Raw genomic sequence first — 14,689 nt, 5'->3', positions numbered from 1 at the left:
TCACCAACAGTCCTAGCTTCTATTCATCAGGTTTTGCCTCTTTACGCCATATTCTACAAAATAATCTTATAAGGATTCTGGGAGTCACTTCATTTTCGGCCAATATCATCTCAACTCTGTCAGCAATTATTCCATGGTATCCAGGGGCTTTCCATCTCTTGGTTTTGCAATGATAGCTTCGACTTTAAACACCCTGAATTCATTCTTGGGCACACCAAAGTCTTTCTCAGCTTTAAGTATATCAATCAAATTATTTCTTTCATATCTCCTATTCATGACCTTACTAAAGTGTTTGCTCCAACACTGCCTTTCTTCATCTTCTGTTGTTATAACAGATCTATCTCTCTTTTTAATGGGTATATGCTTCTTTTCTTGCCCCAGTAGAGATTTTATCAATAATTCTGTGAGAAAACCCTGCACCATAACCCCTCCCTGAATTCATAGCCTTGTCTGCCTCATCTGCTTTCCTGTCTAAATATTCTTTCCTGTCATTCCTGGCTTTTATTTTGACCTCAGTGTCAATACTGGAATACTTAGTATGCTGTACCTCAAAATTTCTATTACTTCTTCGAAAAATTTTAACAATCTATTTCTGTCTGTGTCTCCTTTTTATAGTATCCTAAGTATCATTTGATATCCAAGGTTTTCTCCTTATCACTGTATGTCCCAAAACTTCACTACCAACTACCTGATTTGTGTTCTTAATATCACACTGTTCTTCATTGATTGTCTGCTTTTCGTCTCTTAAAGTCTCTAAGACTGCAAGTCGATTCCTACATTCAATTACAAAGTTTTTTCTGTGCTTCTCTTGTAGAAGCTTAGTTGTATCAAACCTAGGTATTCTATTCACATCTCTGTTGGGTGCTCTCAGTTTTAATTTCAGTGGGGCAATGAGGAGCTGGTGATCACTACCAATATCTGTACCTCTGTAGCTTCTTACATTTCTCAAAGTTCTCCTTCTCTCTGTATTAATGGCTATGTGATCTATTTGACTTTTGTAATTGCCACATGGTGAAGTCCATGTATATTAGTAGATGTCCTTGTGCTGGAAAAGAGTACCTCCAATAACAAGATTTTTTGTTGATCAAAAACTTATAAAGTGTGCCCCATTTTCATTTACAACTTCACTAAGGCCATCAACACCCATCACATTCTCTATACCTTGATTTCCAACTTTAGTATTAAAGTCGCCAATAACAATTTTCATATCTATCTCTGGGATCCCATCTATAAACCTCTGCAATTCTTCATGATATTTATTTTTCCTTTCTTCGGGGGAATCATTTGATGGTGCATAGCAAACTATGATACTCATATTGCATTGCTTTGATTAAACTTTACAAGTAACAATCTACTATTCACAGCTCTCCATCCTATTAATGCCTTATCTGCTCTTGGTTTCATCGTCATTCCTACCCCATCTCTTCCAACTCCATGTGTTCTTCCTGAGTAGATATATATATATATATATATATATATATATATATATATATATATATATATATATATATATATATATATATATATATATATATATATACCTTGATTTAAGATTTCTTTACCAATCCCCTAACAATTTGTTTCACTTAGAGCCAAGATATCCAAACTATATTTCATAAATTCATTTTCCACTTACTGTAACTTCCCAAACTGATTCATTGGTCTAACATTCCAATTACGTCTGGGACTGGGGGCCATTTTGTCATTTTTGTTTTCCATAGACTGACTTACCGCATTGAGGATTCATTGGCTAAATTCACCAAAGGATAGCCAGTTTCTTGTGATGTGCAGTGACTGTTTAACGAAGGCAAGTGACCCCTGTCAGTCCATACTAATTCTAGTAAGATCATCCACCAGGCATTAGGAGTAAAAGCCAAAAAGACATCATATCTATCGCCTTAAACCCAATCCGTCACCTTGCTGCCAATGACTTCACCGAGATTTAGGGGGAAATTTTCACCACACCCAAAGTTCACGTTACTTCATCAATTTGCTCTTCCGCTTATATAACCGTTGGCAAACATGAATTGCGGACATATACCGCTACCTAGATACCAAAAAAATCATATGAATTGGAAAGATGGACTACAGTATTCTAAGGTGGTTTAGTCATGCCTAGAGAATATGTGTGAATTAGACGCATTGAGAATAAGGACAATCGGTTAAGATTTTTTTGGCAAGTTGAGATGTCGGAAGATCTCATCTCGGTGGTTATGTTGAAAGGGCTCGGTGGTTGCTGAGAGGGATAGACTTGCTGCTAATGAGACCTTTTTAAGGAAAGTTGTCCCGACTGGTGATTCATGCTTCATGAGGCCGTTAAAGATCTAATCAGATATGACTTTTGTTTGTTGCATGTTTTTGTCGTCACCCTTAATGAAAATGAATTTAAATATTCATATATATATATATATATATATATATATATATATATATATATATATATATATGTGTGTGTGTGTGTGTATGTGTGTATGCATGTATAGTCAGTATATTCACATAATATATGCATTCATACGTGTATATGAACAAACATAGAGTGTTTATATAACACATACACACACATGCATATACACACACACACACACACACACACACATATATATATATATATATATATGTATATATATATATAGTATATATATGTATATATATATATATATATATATGTGTGTGTGTGTGTGTGTGTGTGTGTGTATGTATATATCTAAATGTACAATTTTCCCTTGCAGTTTTCGGTTACCAAGACGTCATTAAGGAAGCAATGGAGCACTGGGAGCAACACACATGCATAAGATTCCGGGAAAAAGGAGGTAAACATATCAATAATTTTCATAACTTTCCATATTACTTTTGGTACCTTCTAAGGGATCATCGATTTTACAGAAATTAGTTGCATTTACACATATCATGATTATAATTTTCATCACTACTATTATTACCATTGTTTATCATTATTGTTATTACTATGACTATTATCATTATGTTTATTATCATTATCACCATTATTATTATCTTTATCATTACTACTATCGTTATAACTTGAAGGAAACGCCATGGAAGTGGCATTGAGAATAGGAATGAACTCTTATCTCTTTTTATAGCTAAATGGTCTAAGTTGATGTCACCTTTATTTCAACTTGAAGGCTAAGGCTCAAATCCTTGCCAGGACGGAAGTACTTATCATAAAATAATTTTCTTCTTGGGTGTGTGATATAGAGGCAGGGGAAATTTAATATCAGAGGGTATATGTGGCTTTACACATAAAAAAACAAACACACACCCATATATATATATATATATATATATTATATTACATATATATATATATATATATATATATATATATATATATATATATATATATATATATCCGTCCACGCCCAATGGCATTGCAGAAGGGGAGAAGGGGAGGGGTGGGAAGGCTTGAATTTGCGTGTTCATATCTTTCTAAATATTCAGCCGTCATTTTTGACGGGTCGCGTACAATAGTATATATATATATATATATATATATATATATATATATATATATATATATATATATATATGTGTGTGTGTGTATATATATATATATATATATATATATATATAATATATATGTGTGTGTGTATATATATATATATATATACACACACACACACACACACACACACACATATATATATATATATATATATATATATATATATATATATATATATAATATGTGTGTGTACTTCCTTTCTTTTCAGATATTGACAAAAGCTATATCGATTTCGTCAAAGAATCTGGTTGCTGGTCATTCGTAGGGAAAATATCTAGCATTAATTCCCAAAAGATCTCTATTGGCAGTGGATGTCAGCATGTAAGTATCTCCTATCAAAGTAGCATTGTCTGAGTTTAGGTTTAACTTTCTGTAATTTTTGAAATATTAAGATATGATTAATTCAGTTAATGAAATTCCTTTTCCTTACCACATAATGTAGGCCTATGTCAGGCCGCTACTGTCTCTTATTAAAAGTTATTATTAAGTTTTCTATCGGGCAGTTTTATTATATCTAGCCTACAGTACTTTTTGAAACTTTCTTAGTTTGGTGTTTCATTTTATGTACTATTGGACTTTTGCTTTTTAGTTGTTTGTTATTATACTATTTGAAATCTTCATGATATAGTTTTGGAACGTGGTTATTTAGCTTTTTCAGTTTACGATAACCTACTATTTGATATATAATTCTTGTATTCAGTACTGTTATTCTTATTTTTGTTTCTTCTATTTTTCAGTTTGGCATCGTTGTGCATGAGATCGGTCATGCGATTGGCCTCATCCACGAGCAGATGAGGCCTGATCGGGACTCGTTTCTCCATATCAACCTAGACAATGTTGCACCTCAGAACTATCAACAGTTTACGAAATACAGTCCGAATAATTACTTCACATATGAAGTAGAGTACGATTACACATCTGTTATGCAGTACGGAGGAATGGTATGTACAGTATTTAAAACTAACACGTGATTCTTCGCACTTACATGAACACCAAGGAAGGCTAATCTGAGCCCGATTACGACCAGAAGATTTGGGTCTTTAGATAAGAATATGAGGAGCATTGGAATTTTGACTAAAACTTTGGCACGACCTTTTCATAGTTCGCTAATTTTAGGACGTTTTTCAGCGTGCCTCACCCTTACCTTGGGGGTTGTGGTAACATTAGTAACGCCCTTGCCTGGGGATCTGCTAGACAGGAAATCGAGTTCCGCTCAAACTCGATAGTTTCTTGTAGTGTCGGCAAACTCACCATCCATGTGGGCTAAAGCTGGGGGTTTTGGGGGAGCCTAAAGGTTTACCTGCTGAGTTATCAGTAACCATTGCTGCCTGTTGCTAGCTTGGGTGGAGGGGGTTACCTTGGACGCTGATCATAATGATATACGGTCAGTCTCTAGGGCATTGTCCTGCCTCTAGGGCATTGACACTTTCTCTTGCCTCTGTCATTCGTGCGTGACCTTTAAACCTCTAAAACCTAGCCTATGCCCATTACTCTAGCACATTCACGGGTATCATGTGCTAACCGACCAGGCCTAGGGACCCGTGGATTTAGTTTGGGTCTTCGCCCTTCAGATCTTTCGCTATTATCCGATGTCACTGAATCATGAAAAAGTCGCCGAAATCAAATCCAGCTTTTGTTATCTTTATCCCTTCTTTCGTTTACAACAGGTAATAACTTATCAGTTAGACCATATCTAGTGGCGATAAGATAGTGATAAGGTAGTAATAACGTCATAATTGTCTATACATAAATCCTTAAAATGAAACACTGACAAAAAGTATGTACGTCTGATAGCTTGAAGATCATGATTCGTATGACTAGTGATAGTCAATGTTGTTAGATTTACCCCCAACACATGACTGGAACACGGGCTCTTGCGTTGGCAACCCGTAAATGACTAGTGAGTTGCGTTTTGCCTGAAAGATATGATGCGTTTGATGTTTACTGAAACAGGAACAGATGAGGACCATTAATTTTCTTCGATTCAAGTTATACATTTTAGCCATAGTTAGAAAATAGAGAGCTAAGAAGTAAATTGACTTTTCCAGACATGCAACCCTATAGAACATACTCTCAAAGATTTCATTAATTTCGTTCACCTTTTGTATTATTTTAATTACGATTTAATAATGATTCTATTTAATCTTACGGGTGATATGTTTTCATATGTCACAAGAGGACTAATGAAATACGAGTAATTGATATATTATCTTGTGGTGGGGGGAAGATACTTATGCAAATACAATTGTATTTATAAAGAGAAACAGTGCAAACTAACTATTTGGGCTCAAGCCATGTCATCCTGATGGAAGGTTCCTTTAGAGAGCTTTCTAAGGGATATTTGGCAACAGTGATATTCCCAGAGAATTGACCTTAGGTCTTCAGAATTCTAACTCCTGGCGTAAATATCCTTAAAATTTTTCTTAAGGATATCGCAAAATATCAGGGGACGTATATCTTGATACGACACATGGCAATCTTCACCCCGAATAGCGTTTTCGCTTAGAGGGGGAAAAGTGGCAAAACTAAAGGGGAGCCGTTATCAAGGTTACCCTTCCTCCCATACTATTACATGGCCCCAAGATGGCTTTCATTCCTTATTTGGTAGCGATCTCTCACGGTGGTATTCCCTGTTGTCGAATGTTCTTGATCGTTCTTGAGAGGATTTATTATGCATTCTCCACCATCTTCTGCCTCTGGAAAATTGAGTATTAAATCTTTACAGTGTGTAATTTTTAGGCCCTGCTTCACAGTGAAATTAGTATAATTTAATGCGTTTTATGGAGCGTGGACAGTCACCAGAAGCGCCATGTTGGGCGCTGTCGTTCGTCATGCATGCTTTATTTAGTCAGCAGAACGACATTCCCGGTTTTTAGCTTTAATGAATTATAGCTATTTAGGCACAATTATACAAGTGAAGATATGATTATACATACAAATTTCCTTTTCCTCTTATGTCGATCGTATACGTTAGAGTCTCGGCGATAGGTAACCGAGATCTCGCCCCGCGCTAGGCTACCTAGCCTAGGCGCTTTAGTGTACTGTCATACATTATCCCTGTTTACCCTTGTGTATCGTTTTATCAATTCAACAGGAGATAGTATATCTCCTAGAATTAATTATATAACTTGATACTCGTCTCCTATGGAGATTAAGTGTAATCCCTCCTTCCCTCTGAGTGTCAACATAGGCGACGACCCTATTTTGGTCTCGCCATAGAGTAGTACACTCCAGCTTGACAAGACTAGTGTTTCCTGTCTCCCATCCTTGCCGGCGAGTATCCCGGCTTGGGCTTTCGACAGAACCTCAGAGTATTCAGTCTTTATGCCGGCGGCTGAGCTGCAAGGTAAGTAGTCATCCCCTGCCGGCTTATAGTTGCCGGCGTAGGAGGTTTAGCCTCCCTTAGCCGCACCTGAAGTGGTAGTATATTGCCACTACCTTCTCCCCTGTGGTCTAGAAGACAAGTCTTGTTTCGGCAGACCCTAGGCTGAAGAATAAATATTCTTCTGCCGCCTAGGATGGCTGCGATATTGAAATGAAGTTTCACTCCTGTTTGGAAATGGAGGCAATCCTGCCGCCTTCTCCTAACACTTTCGGCAGACCCTAGGTTAAAGAATAAATATTCTTCTGCCACCTAGGAAGGCGCTGATATTGGAACGAAGTTTCACCCTTGTTTGGAAATGGCGGCAATCCTGCCGCCCTCTCCTAACACTACATACAAGACCCTTTCCCTGCCCCTCTCTGTCCTTTAGCGATAGCCTAGCTATCAAAATTCTGTGGTCATCATCCTACATTCTCACCGCTTGCCGGGTAGATAGTAGTGCCGGCCGGGTTCCTATTTAGGCGGCCTGATAGCCGCTCCGACTTTCCCCTACAGACGCAAGGCTCCGGGAAAGGTTGTGCCAGCTATGACGGCTGCCGGTGGGAGGCCCCTTTTGTCTTTGAGTGTTCTTCAGTCCTCCCTTGGACTGCCTTCCACATTCCTGAATCCGGCAGCGCCGGCAACAGATTTTGTGACTGGGTGGAAACTTGAATAATTCATTCTTCCCTTCCATTTGAACCCTCATTCGGGAAGAAGGCAGTAAGGTTATATACCTACACCCTTATTTACTGTACATACATTAATAAGGCAGCCCTTCATTCCATGCTTTCTCTCTTTCTGTCGGCTAGTGCCGCCAGGTACTAACCCAGGAGGCGGCATGCCAGCTGGACCGGTGCCTCCAGGTATGCTACCGGTTGGACCGGTGCTGCCAGGAACTAACCCAGCTGGCGGCATGTCGGCTGGACCGGTGCCACCAGGTACTAACCCAGCCGGCAACATGCCGGTTAGACTGGTGCCGCCAGGTACTAGGCTAGCCGGCAACATGCCGGCTGAACTACAGTATATGATTATACAATAGCCAGTATATTTGCAGTATAGTATATACTGCAAACAGAAAACAATAGTATAGATTATACAGTAGTTTATTTTTCCAACATACCCTGTGTATCCTTTCACAGTCTATTGTTGAGACCAATTCTATATTGAAAGGAAGTATTCCTTCAATACACTGATAGTAATTAGTTTTATAACTTACCCCACAATATTAAAACTTTTAGAGAAGGGTTAGTGTTAGTACACACTAATTCTATCTGCAGAGGTTAGAACCCTTTTCTTTTTAATTCCCATAAGGAAATTCTAACATTAATATTGGGGGAGGTCACAGCAATTGGCTGGATAGGAGACACAAGTATGCGTCTTTCCTATTTCCTTTCTAGCTTACTATCCTTAGCTATAATGGTTCAAATATTAATATTTTGCATAACCTGTTTATCAAAAGTGATAAACAACCGCATTCTCATTTATTTCTCCTTTCTTTACAGGAGGAACCCAAAGTGAAGTGTGAGGTGATCTTCTGTAACCACAGGAGTAGGAACTTTTGTGGTCACAAGATGTGCAGGTCTCATGCCGCCTGCACCATTACCACTGAAACCTTGTGGTACTGGGACCCCCAGAACTGCAAAGTCTGCTTGGCCATGGTGGCCGAAGGTTTCGACGACCCCAAGTCAATGAAATCGAGGGATGCAGCACGAGAAAAGCTGCGCAAGTGGGTATGAGGGTTCCAAAAGAACTCTCCGGGACCGTAACTACCTAATGACAGGATGCGTAACTTGCTGTTCCCTAAAGCAGGTAGTGAAGCTATCGTGCCCCCAACACGACCTGGACCTCCCTGCGTACAGATTGCCATTGAGACGGATGGCAGTGAGGCGTTGCAAGGCATGGACATCCACCAGGAGAATAGGATGTCTGAAGTGTCTTCGGACACTGAGAAGGATCTTCTTAGGGATGATCCCGAGGAGGAGTCTACTCTGCCTCCCAAAGAAGAAGATTAAGTCGAGTCGGAGTCCCTTCCGCCTGTGCTGGCACTGGAGCCGACACCTTCTACGTCTTCTGCTCCTACCCTTCCATTGGACAACATGAGCCAGGCAATTTTGGCTCATATCATGGCGCTGATGGAGAATATCCGCAAGCAAGGCAAAGCAAGGGAAGCGAAGCTTGATAAAGTGCTCCGTGAAGCACGTATCACCGCCTCCCGAGGGTCATACAAGCGACTTAGAATCCAAGACCTCCCACCCTGCTCCGAGACGAATCCCCAGAGACTCGCAGAGTATATTACGATTACCAATGGCAAGCTCTTCATCTCTGAGAAGATGGGAGCCGTCCCCTTAGACGACATCCAGTTCTGGCTAAGCTTCAATGCTTACCCTGACTTCTTCATTCGACTGAAGCATGAGCCAGCTCCAAAAGAGGAGACGGAACCGAAGGTACAGGCTCTCTTGTCGAGCAGCCTGAAGAAGGCGGGCTACTCAAACTCGAAAGTGTCTGCCTTGAGCAAGAAACACCCTTCCTTTCTTGCTCCTGCTTCAATAGCCTTCCCCTTTACGTCGAAGGCATTTAAAGCTGTTGCCAAGGCAGTGGAGCCAGGCAAACCATACCCTGCACTAGAGGAGTGTAGGCCTCTGTCGTTAGCCCTGCCCATGGAAGAGAAGGAATGGAAGGAAGTCCACCTAACCTTCTCAGTAGGAAAGTTGGATGCAGATATCGCGGGACGACAGTTCAGCGAAAATCTCCCTAAACTATCAGACTTTCTCTTGCGCAGGGAACAAGAGACGAAGGAGAGACTTGCTGCATCCCTATCCCTACATAACTGCATAGAGATATGTGCAGGCCAAAAAAGCACCCCAGACAGGCTCATGGTCCTGGCAAAAATGCATATGGCCATCGTAGTGAAGGACCTGTACGCTTTCATGAAGGCTAGGAGAGCCTGTAGAGAGTTTGTGTTTGCTGCAGTAACAGTGAAACACGAACCCAGGAAGCTGATATCTTCCAATATCTGGGGTAAAGACCTCTTCCCGAATGAAGTAGTCAAAGAGGTAGTGGAGAAAGCCACCATGGAGAATAGGAACCTTCTCCAGAAGTGGGGCATCTCGTCAGAGAGGAAGTCTTCCCTGGATGCGGGTCCTCAACCTAAAAGGAAGATGAAGAAACCTAGACTACCCTCTCGACCTGCCCAGCAACATCCTACAGTCACCATGACCGTGGTGCCCCAAGTGGTTACTCAACCACAGACTACTTTCCAAGTGATGCGTCAACAGCTGGTTGCCTAGTCACCAGCATTCAACCCTGGGTTTGAGAGGCAAACCACTACCTTTCGTCCGAAAGGTAAAGGATCCAGACGGGGCTCCTCAAGACATCCCTCACGAGATAGGGGAGGACGCGGTCGAGGAGGTAAACCCTCCGGACAACCGAAGCAATGAGATGCTTAAGGTAGGAGGGAGGCTTCAACACTTTCAGGATCGTTGGACCTTTGATCCCTGGGCCCACAGCCTAATCAAGAATGGACTAGGATGGAGATGGAACAAGTCTCCACCATCATTTCCTCAATTCTTCCAACACTCCATCCCCTTATTGGAAGAATATACCTTAGAACTCTTGAGCAAACAGGTTATAAGGAAAGCTTAGTCCATCAAATTCCAGGAAAGGCTGTTTTGTGTTCCCAAGAAGGACTCAGGCAAACTCAAAGTCAATCTGGACTTGTCGCCACTCAACAAGTTCATGGAGAACAGCAAGTTCAGGATGTTAACCCTTCAACACATAAGGACCCTGTTACCCAAAAGGGGCGTACACAGTCTCAATAGACCTGGCAGATGCTTACTGGTACCTCCCAGTCAGCCACCCCCTCTCCTCCTACCTAGGATTCAAGTTACAGAAGAAAAAGTATGTCTTTGGACTAAACATAGCCCCAAGGATCTTCACGGAACTTGCAGACGCAGTTGTTCAACAACCACTCCTAAAAGGTGTTCAGGTAGCAGCATACCTGGACAACTGGCTGGTGTGGGCAGCATCCAAGACGGCTTGTCTGCAAGCATCCAAGAAAGTGATCCAGTTCCTGGAACATCTGGGATTCAAGATCAACTTCAAGAAGTCTCGACTCTCCAGCTCAAGAGTTTCAATGACTGGGAATCCATTGGAACTTGATGTCACACCGCCTCTCCATTCCCCAGGGAAGAGGAGGGAGATCGCGGGGTCTGTCAAGAGACTACTGAAATCCGACAGGATCTCAAGACGCAAACACGAAAGAGTACTGGGCTCTCTCCAGTTTGCAACAGTAACAGACCCAGTGCTAAGAGCACAGCTGAAAGATGCGTCAGGAGTCTGGAGAAGATACGCATCAAACGCTCGAAGAGATCTACAAAGATCGATACCGACCTTACTACGATCACTTCTAAAGCCGTGGTCGAAGGTCAAGAGCCTAACGAGGACCGTACCCTTGCAACCACCTCCACCATCGGTGACCATCCGCACGGATGCCTCGACGGAAGGATGGGGAGGTCACTCCCATCAAAGGAAAGCCCAAGGGACTTGGTCATCCCTGTTCAAGACCTTTCACATCAATATTTTGGAGAACATGGCAGTCCTCTTGATGTTGAAAAAATTCTCCCCTCGCAGATCAGTCCACAACAGGCTGATTTTGGACAGCAAAGTGATAGTGAGATGTCTGAACCGACAAGGCTCGAGATTGCCCCACATCAACCATGTGATATTAGCCATCTTTCGTTTAGCAAAAAAGAAGAGATGGCACTTTAAGCAGTTCCCCTACAAGAGTTCCGCAATGTGATAGCGGACGCTCTATCCAGGCTAAAGCCAATAGAGTCAGAATGGTCCCTAGACGCAGACTCATTCTCCTTCATCTTGGAACAAGTTCCGGAACTGCAGATCGACCTCTTTGCGACGAGCGTCAACAAGAAACTACCTCGATATGTAGCCCCATACGAGGACCCTCTGGTGGAGGCGGCGGACGCCATGTCCCTCGATTGGAACGAATGGACCCAGATTTACCTGTTCTTTCCAATCAATCTCCTACTGAGATCCTTTAAGGGAACGGCAGCTCTAGTGGCCCCCAAGTGACCCAAGAGCAACTGGTTCCCTCTGGTGATGGAACTGAAGCTGAGGCTGGTCCCACTACCGAACCCAGCGCTCTCTCAACTGGTTCAGAAGTCGACTGTCTTCTTTTCATCACAGAGAACCCAAAACCTTCATCTCACGATTTTCTCGCCTTAGCGGTTAAGAAAAGATTTGGGATCTCAAAAGGCAGTATAGACTTCTTAGAAGAATACACGTCAAAGTCAACCAGAAGACAATATGAATCGTCTTGGAAAAAGTGGGTTGCTTTCGTTAAAGCAAAAAGACCGAAAGAAATCTCAATAGACTTCTATCTGTCCTTCTTCATCCACCTTCATGAACAAGGCCTGGCTGCCAACACGATAACTACGTGTAAGTCAGCCCTGACTAGACCTCTTCTATACGCCTTCTAAGTGGACCTGACGTACGAAATCTTTAACAAGATCATGAAGGCATGCGCTAGACTTTGACCTGTAGCCCCTCTGAAGCCCATTTCATGGTCCTTGGACAAGGTCCTACACTATGCTTTAACCTTGAACAATGAAGATTGTTCTCTTAAGGATCTAACCCAAAAAGTTATTTTCCTGTTCACTATAGCCTCAGGGGCTAGAGTTAGTGAAATAGTAGCCCTATCAAGAGACGAGGCCCGCATTCAGTTCACAGAAGCGGGAGAACTGAATCTCTTTCCTGATCCTACCTTTCTCGCCAAGAATGAGCTACCCACTTAGAGATGGGGTCCCTGTAGAATCTACCCTCTGAAGGAAGACGTCTCTCTGTGTCCAGTAGAATGTCTAAAGGTCTACTTCGAAGAACTTCAGACTTCAGGGGAAGACAGCTCTTCAAAGGAGAAACCTCAGGATCAAACTTATCCCTAAAACAACTAAGGGTGAAGCTCACCTACTTCATTCGCAGAGCGGATCCTGACAGTACACCCGCAGGTCATGATCCAAGAAAAATTGCTTCCTCACTGAACTTTTTTCAGTATATGGACTTCAAGCGTCTTTGCTCATATAATGGATGGAAGTCATCCGGAGTGTTTTACAAACACTATGCGAAGCAAGTGCACAAACTTAAGCATTACGTGGTGGCGGCAGGTAGTGTAGTAAAACCTGTTGTCCAGTGCTGCGATGAACAGTGAATTGATTGGGACTATCAATTAGGGTGAAAAGGTGTGGACACCTTCCAGTGCAATATCTTTTATGTGGGTTCACCATAGTGACACTAAGACTATTCAAAATCTGAGGTGTAGAATTATACATATGACACTTGTGCCGTGTGTACATTGTACATAGTGTTGATAGTATCCAACATTTACAGAAAATTATATTGAAAAATTTTTATCAAAATTTTCAATTTCATAGTGGCATTAATCCTTTCTTCCCTTTCAGATAGAAAACTTTATCTGTTCATGTTGTATTTATAATTCTCTTCTATATGTTACACTTGTTATCCCATTTACTCATTTAGCTTAAATAAATGATTAAGAGGGTGTAATTGCATCTTATTTCGCCCTGCAAATAGCACCATAAATGTAACCAGAGTTCTCTTACTTATTCACTTAAGTAAACTTCATATTATTGTATGAATACAAACAAATAGATCTAGTTGATGCTTATATTTGTTCCGACAATATATACAAACCTTGAGACCTTTGTATATCTAGTTGATACTTATGTTTGTTCCTACAATACATACAAAGCTTGAGACCCTTTTCTACCGTCTAGTACAACACTTCCTGCAGGGGGCAGGAAGCCCTAACATTGTTTCATGATTAGTGGTAATGACATATAATGGTAACGTCATATTTCTCAATGGTCCGGATGACCATAGAAAAAATTGTCCCAAGGTTAAGGCACCTATACAAATCCACAGATACAGTACTTTCAAGTAATTCTCTGGTAAACTTCCATCAGGACAACATGGCTTAAGCCCAAAAAAACGGATTTTGAAGCGAAGCGAGAAATCTATTTTTGGGTGAGATGGCCATGTTGTCCTGATGGACCTGTCCTCCTTTTCTATAAGAAAAGGCTTAGGCAAGATCCCTTCTGAAACTACTATATCTGTAGCATCATGCTCAATGCTACAAGGAATGAGCGCCATCTTGGAGCCATGTAATAGTATGGGAGGAAAGGTAACCTTTATAATGGCTCCCCTTCAGTTTCGTCACTTTTCTCCCTCGAAGCGAAAACGCTATTTAGGGTGAAGATTGCTATGTGTCGTATCAAGATATACTGTACGTCCCCTGATATTATGCGATATCCTTAAGAAAAATTTTAAGGATATTTGCGCCAGGAGTTAGAATTCTGGAGACCTAAGGTCAATTCTCTGGGAATATCACTGTAGCCAAATATCCGTTAGAAAGCTACCTAAGTGAACCTTCCATCAGGACGTCATGGCCATCTCACTCAAAAATAGATTTTTCGCTTTGCTTCAAAATCCGTTTAGTCATCACAAGGACTTACATTATCAACATTAAAAAAAAATGAATAAACATATGGGCCAAATTGCACAAAATATCTCCTATATCACAAATAGGAATTATTTCTCACTGTGGTATATCTGATATAAGAAAATCACTCATTTGATTTACGTACATAGGATTCTTCAAGAGTATAATTGTCTTTTTGCTTTATAATGTGTTTTATTTGATACTGAAGAATCCTATATTCCGTTTTCACATGCGAAAAAAAAAATTGAGTTGATGACTCTTTCCCTCATTTTGT

At 41.0% G+C, this 14,689-nt stretch overlaps 1 protein-coding gene across 1 annotated transcript in view; it reads left to right on the top strand.

Annotated features, from left to right (window-relative positions):
• The window catches only part of LOC137651241 (protein SpAN-like), a 47,929-nt gene that overhangs the window by 20,238 nt on the left and 13,002 nt on the right, over positions 1–14,689 (top strand). Inside the window, exons 3-5 of the mRNA XM_068384467.1 lie at positions 2,730–2,810; positions 3,732–3,844; positions 4,261–4,464. Coding sequence (XP_068240568.1) covers positions 2,730–2,810; positions 3,732–3,844; positions 4,261–4,464 — 398 coding nt within the window. The remainder of the gene's footprint in view (positions 1–2,729; positions 2,811–3,731; positions 3,845–4,260; positions 4,465–14,689) is intronic.

The sequence above is a fragment of the Palaemon carinicauda genome, chromosome 12 (assembly GCF_036898095.1).
Source record: "Palaemon carinicauda isolate YSFRI2023 chromosome 12, ASM3689809v2, whole genome shotgun sequence".
In the NCBI taxonomy this organism is placed as follows: domain Eukaryota; kingdom Metazoa; phylum Arthropoda; class Malacostraca; order Decapoda; family Palaemonidae; genus Palaemon; species Palaemon carinicauda.
This window is presented reverse-complemented; position numbering and strand designations above follow the sequence as displayed.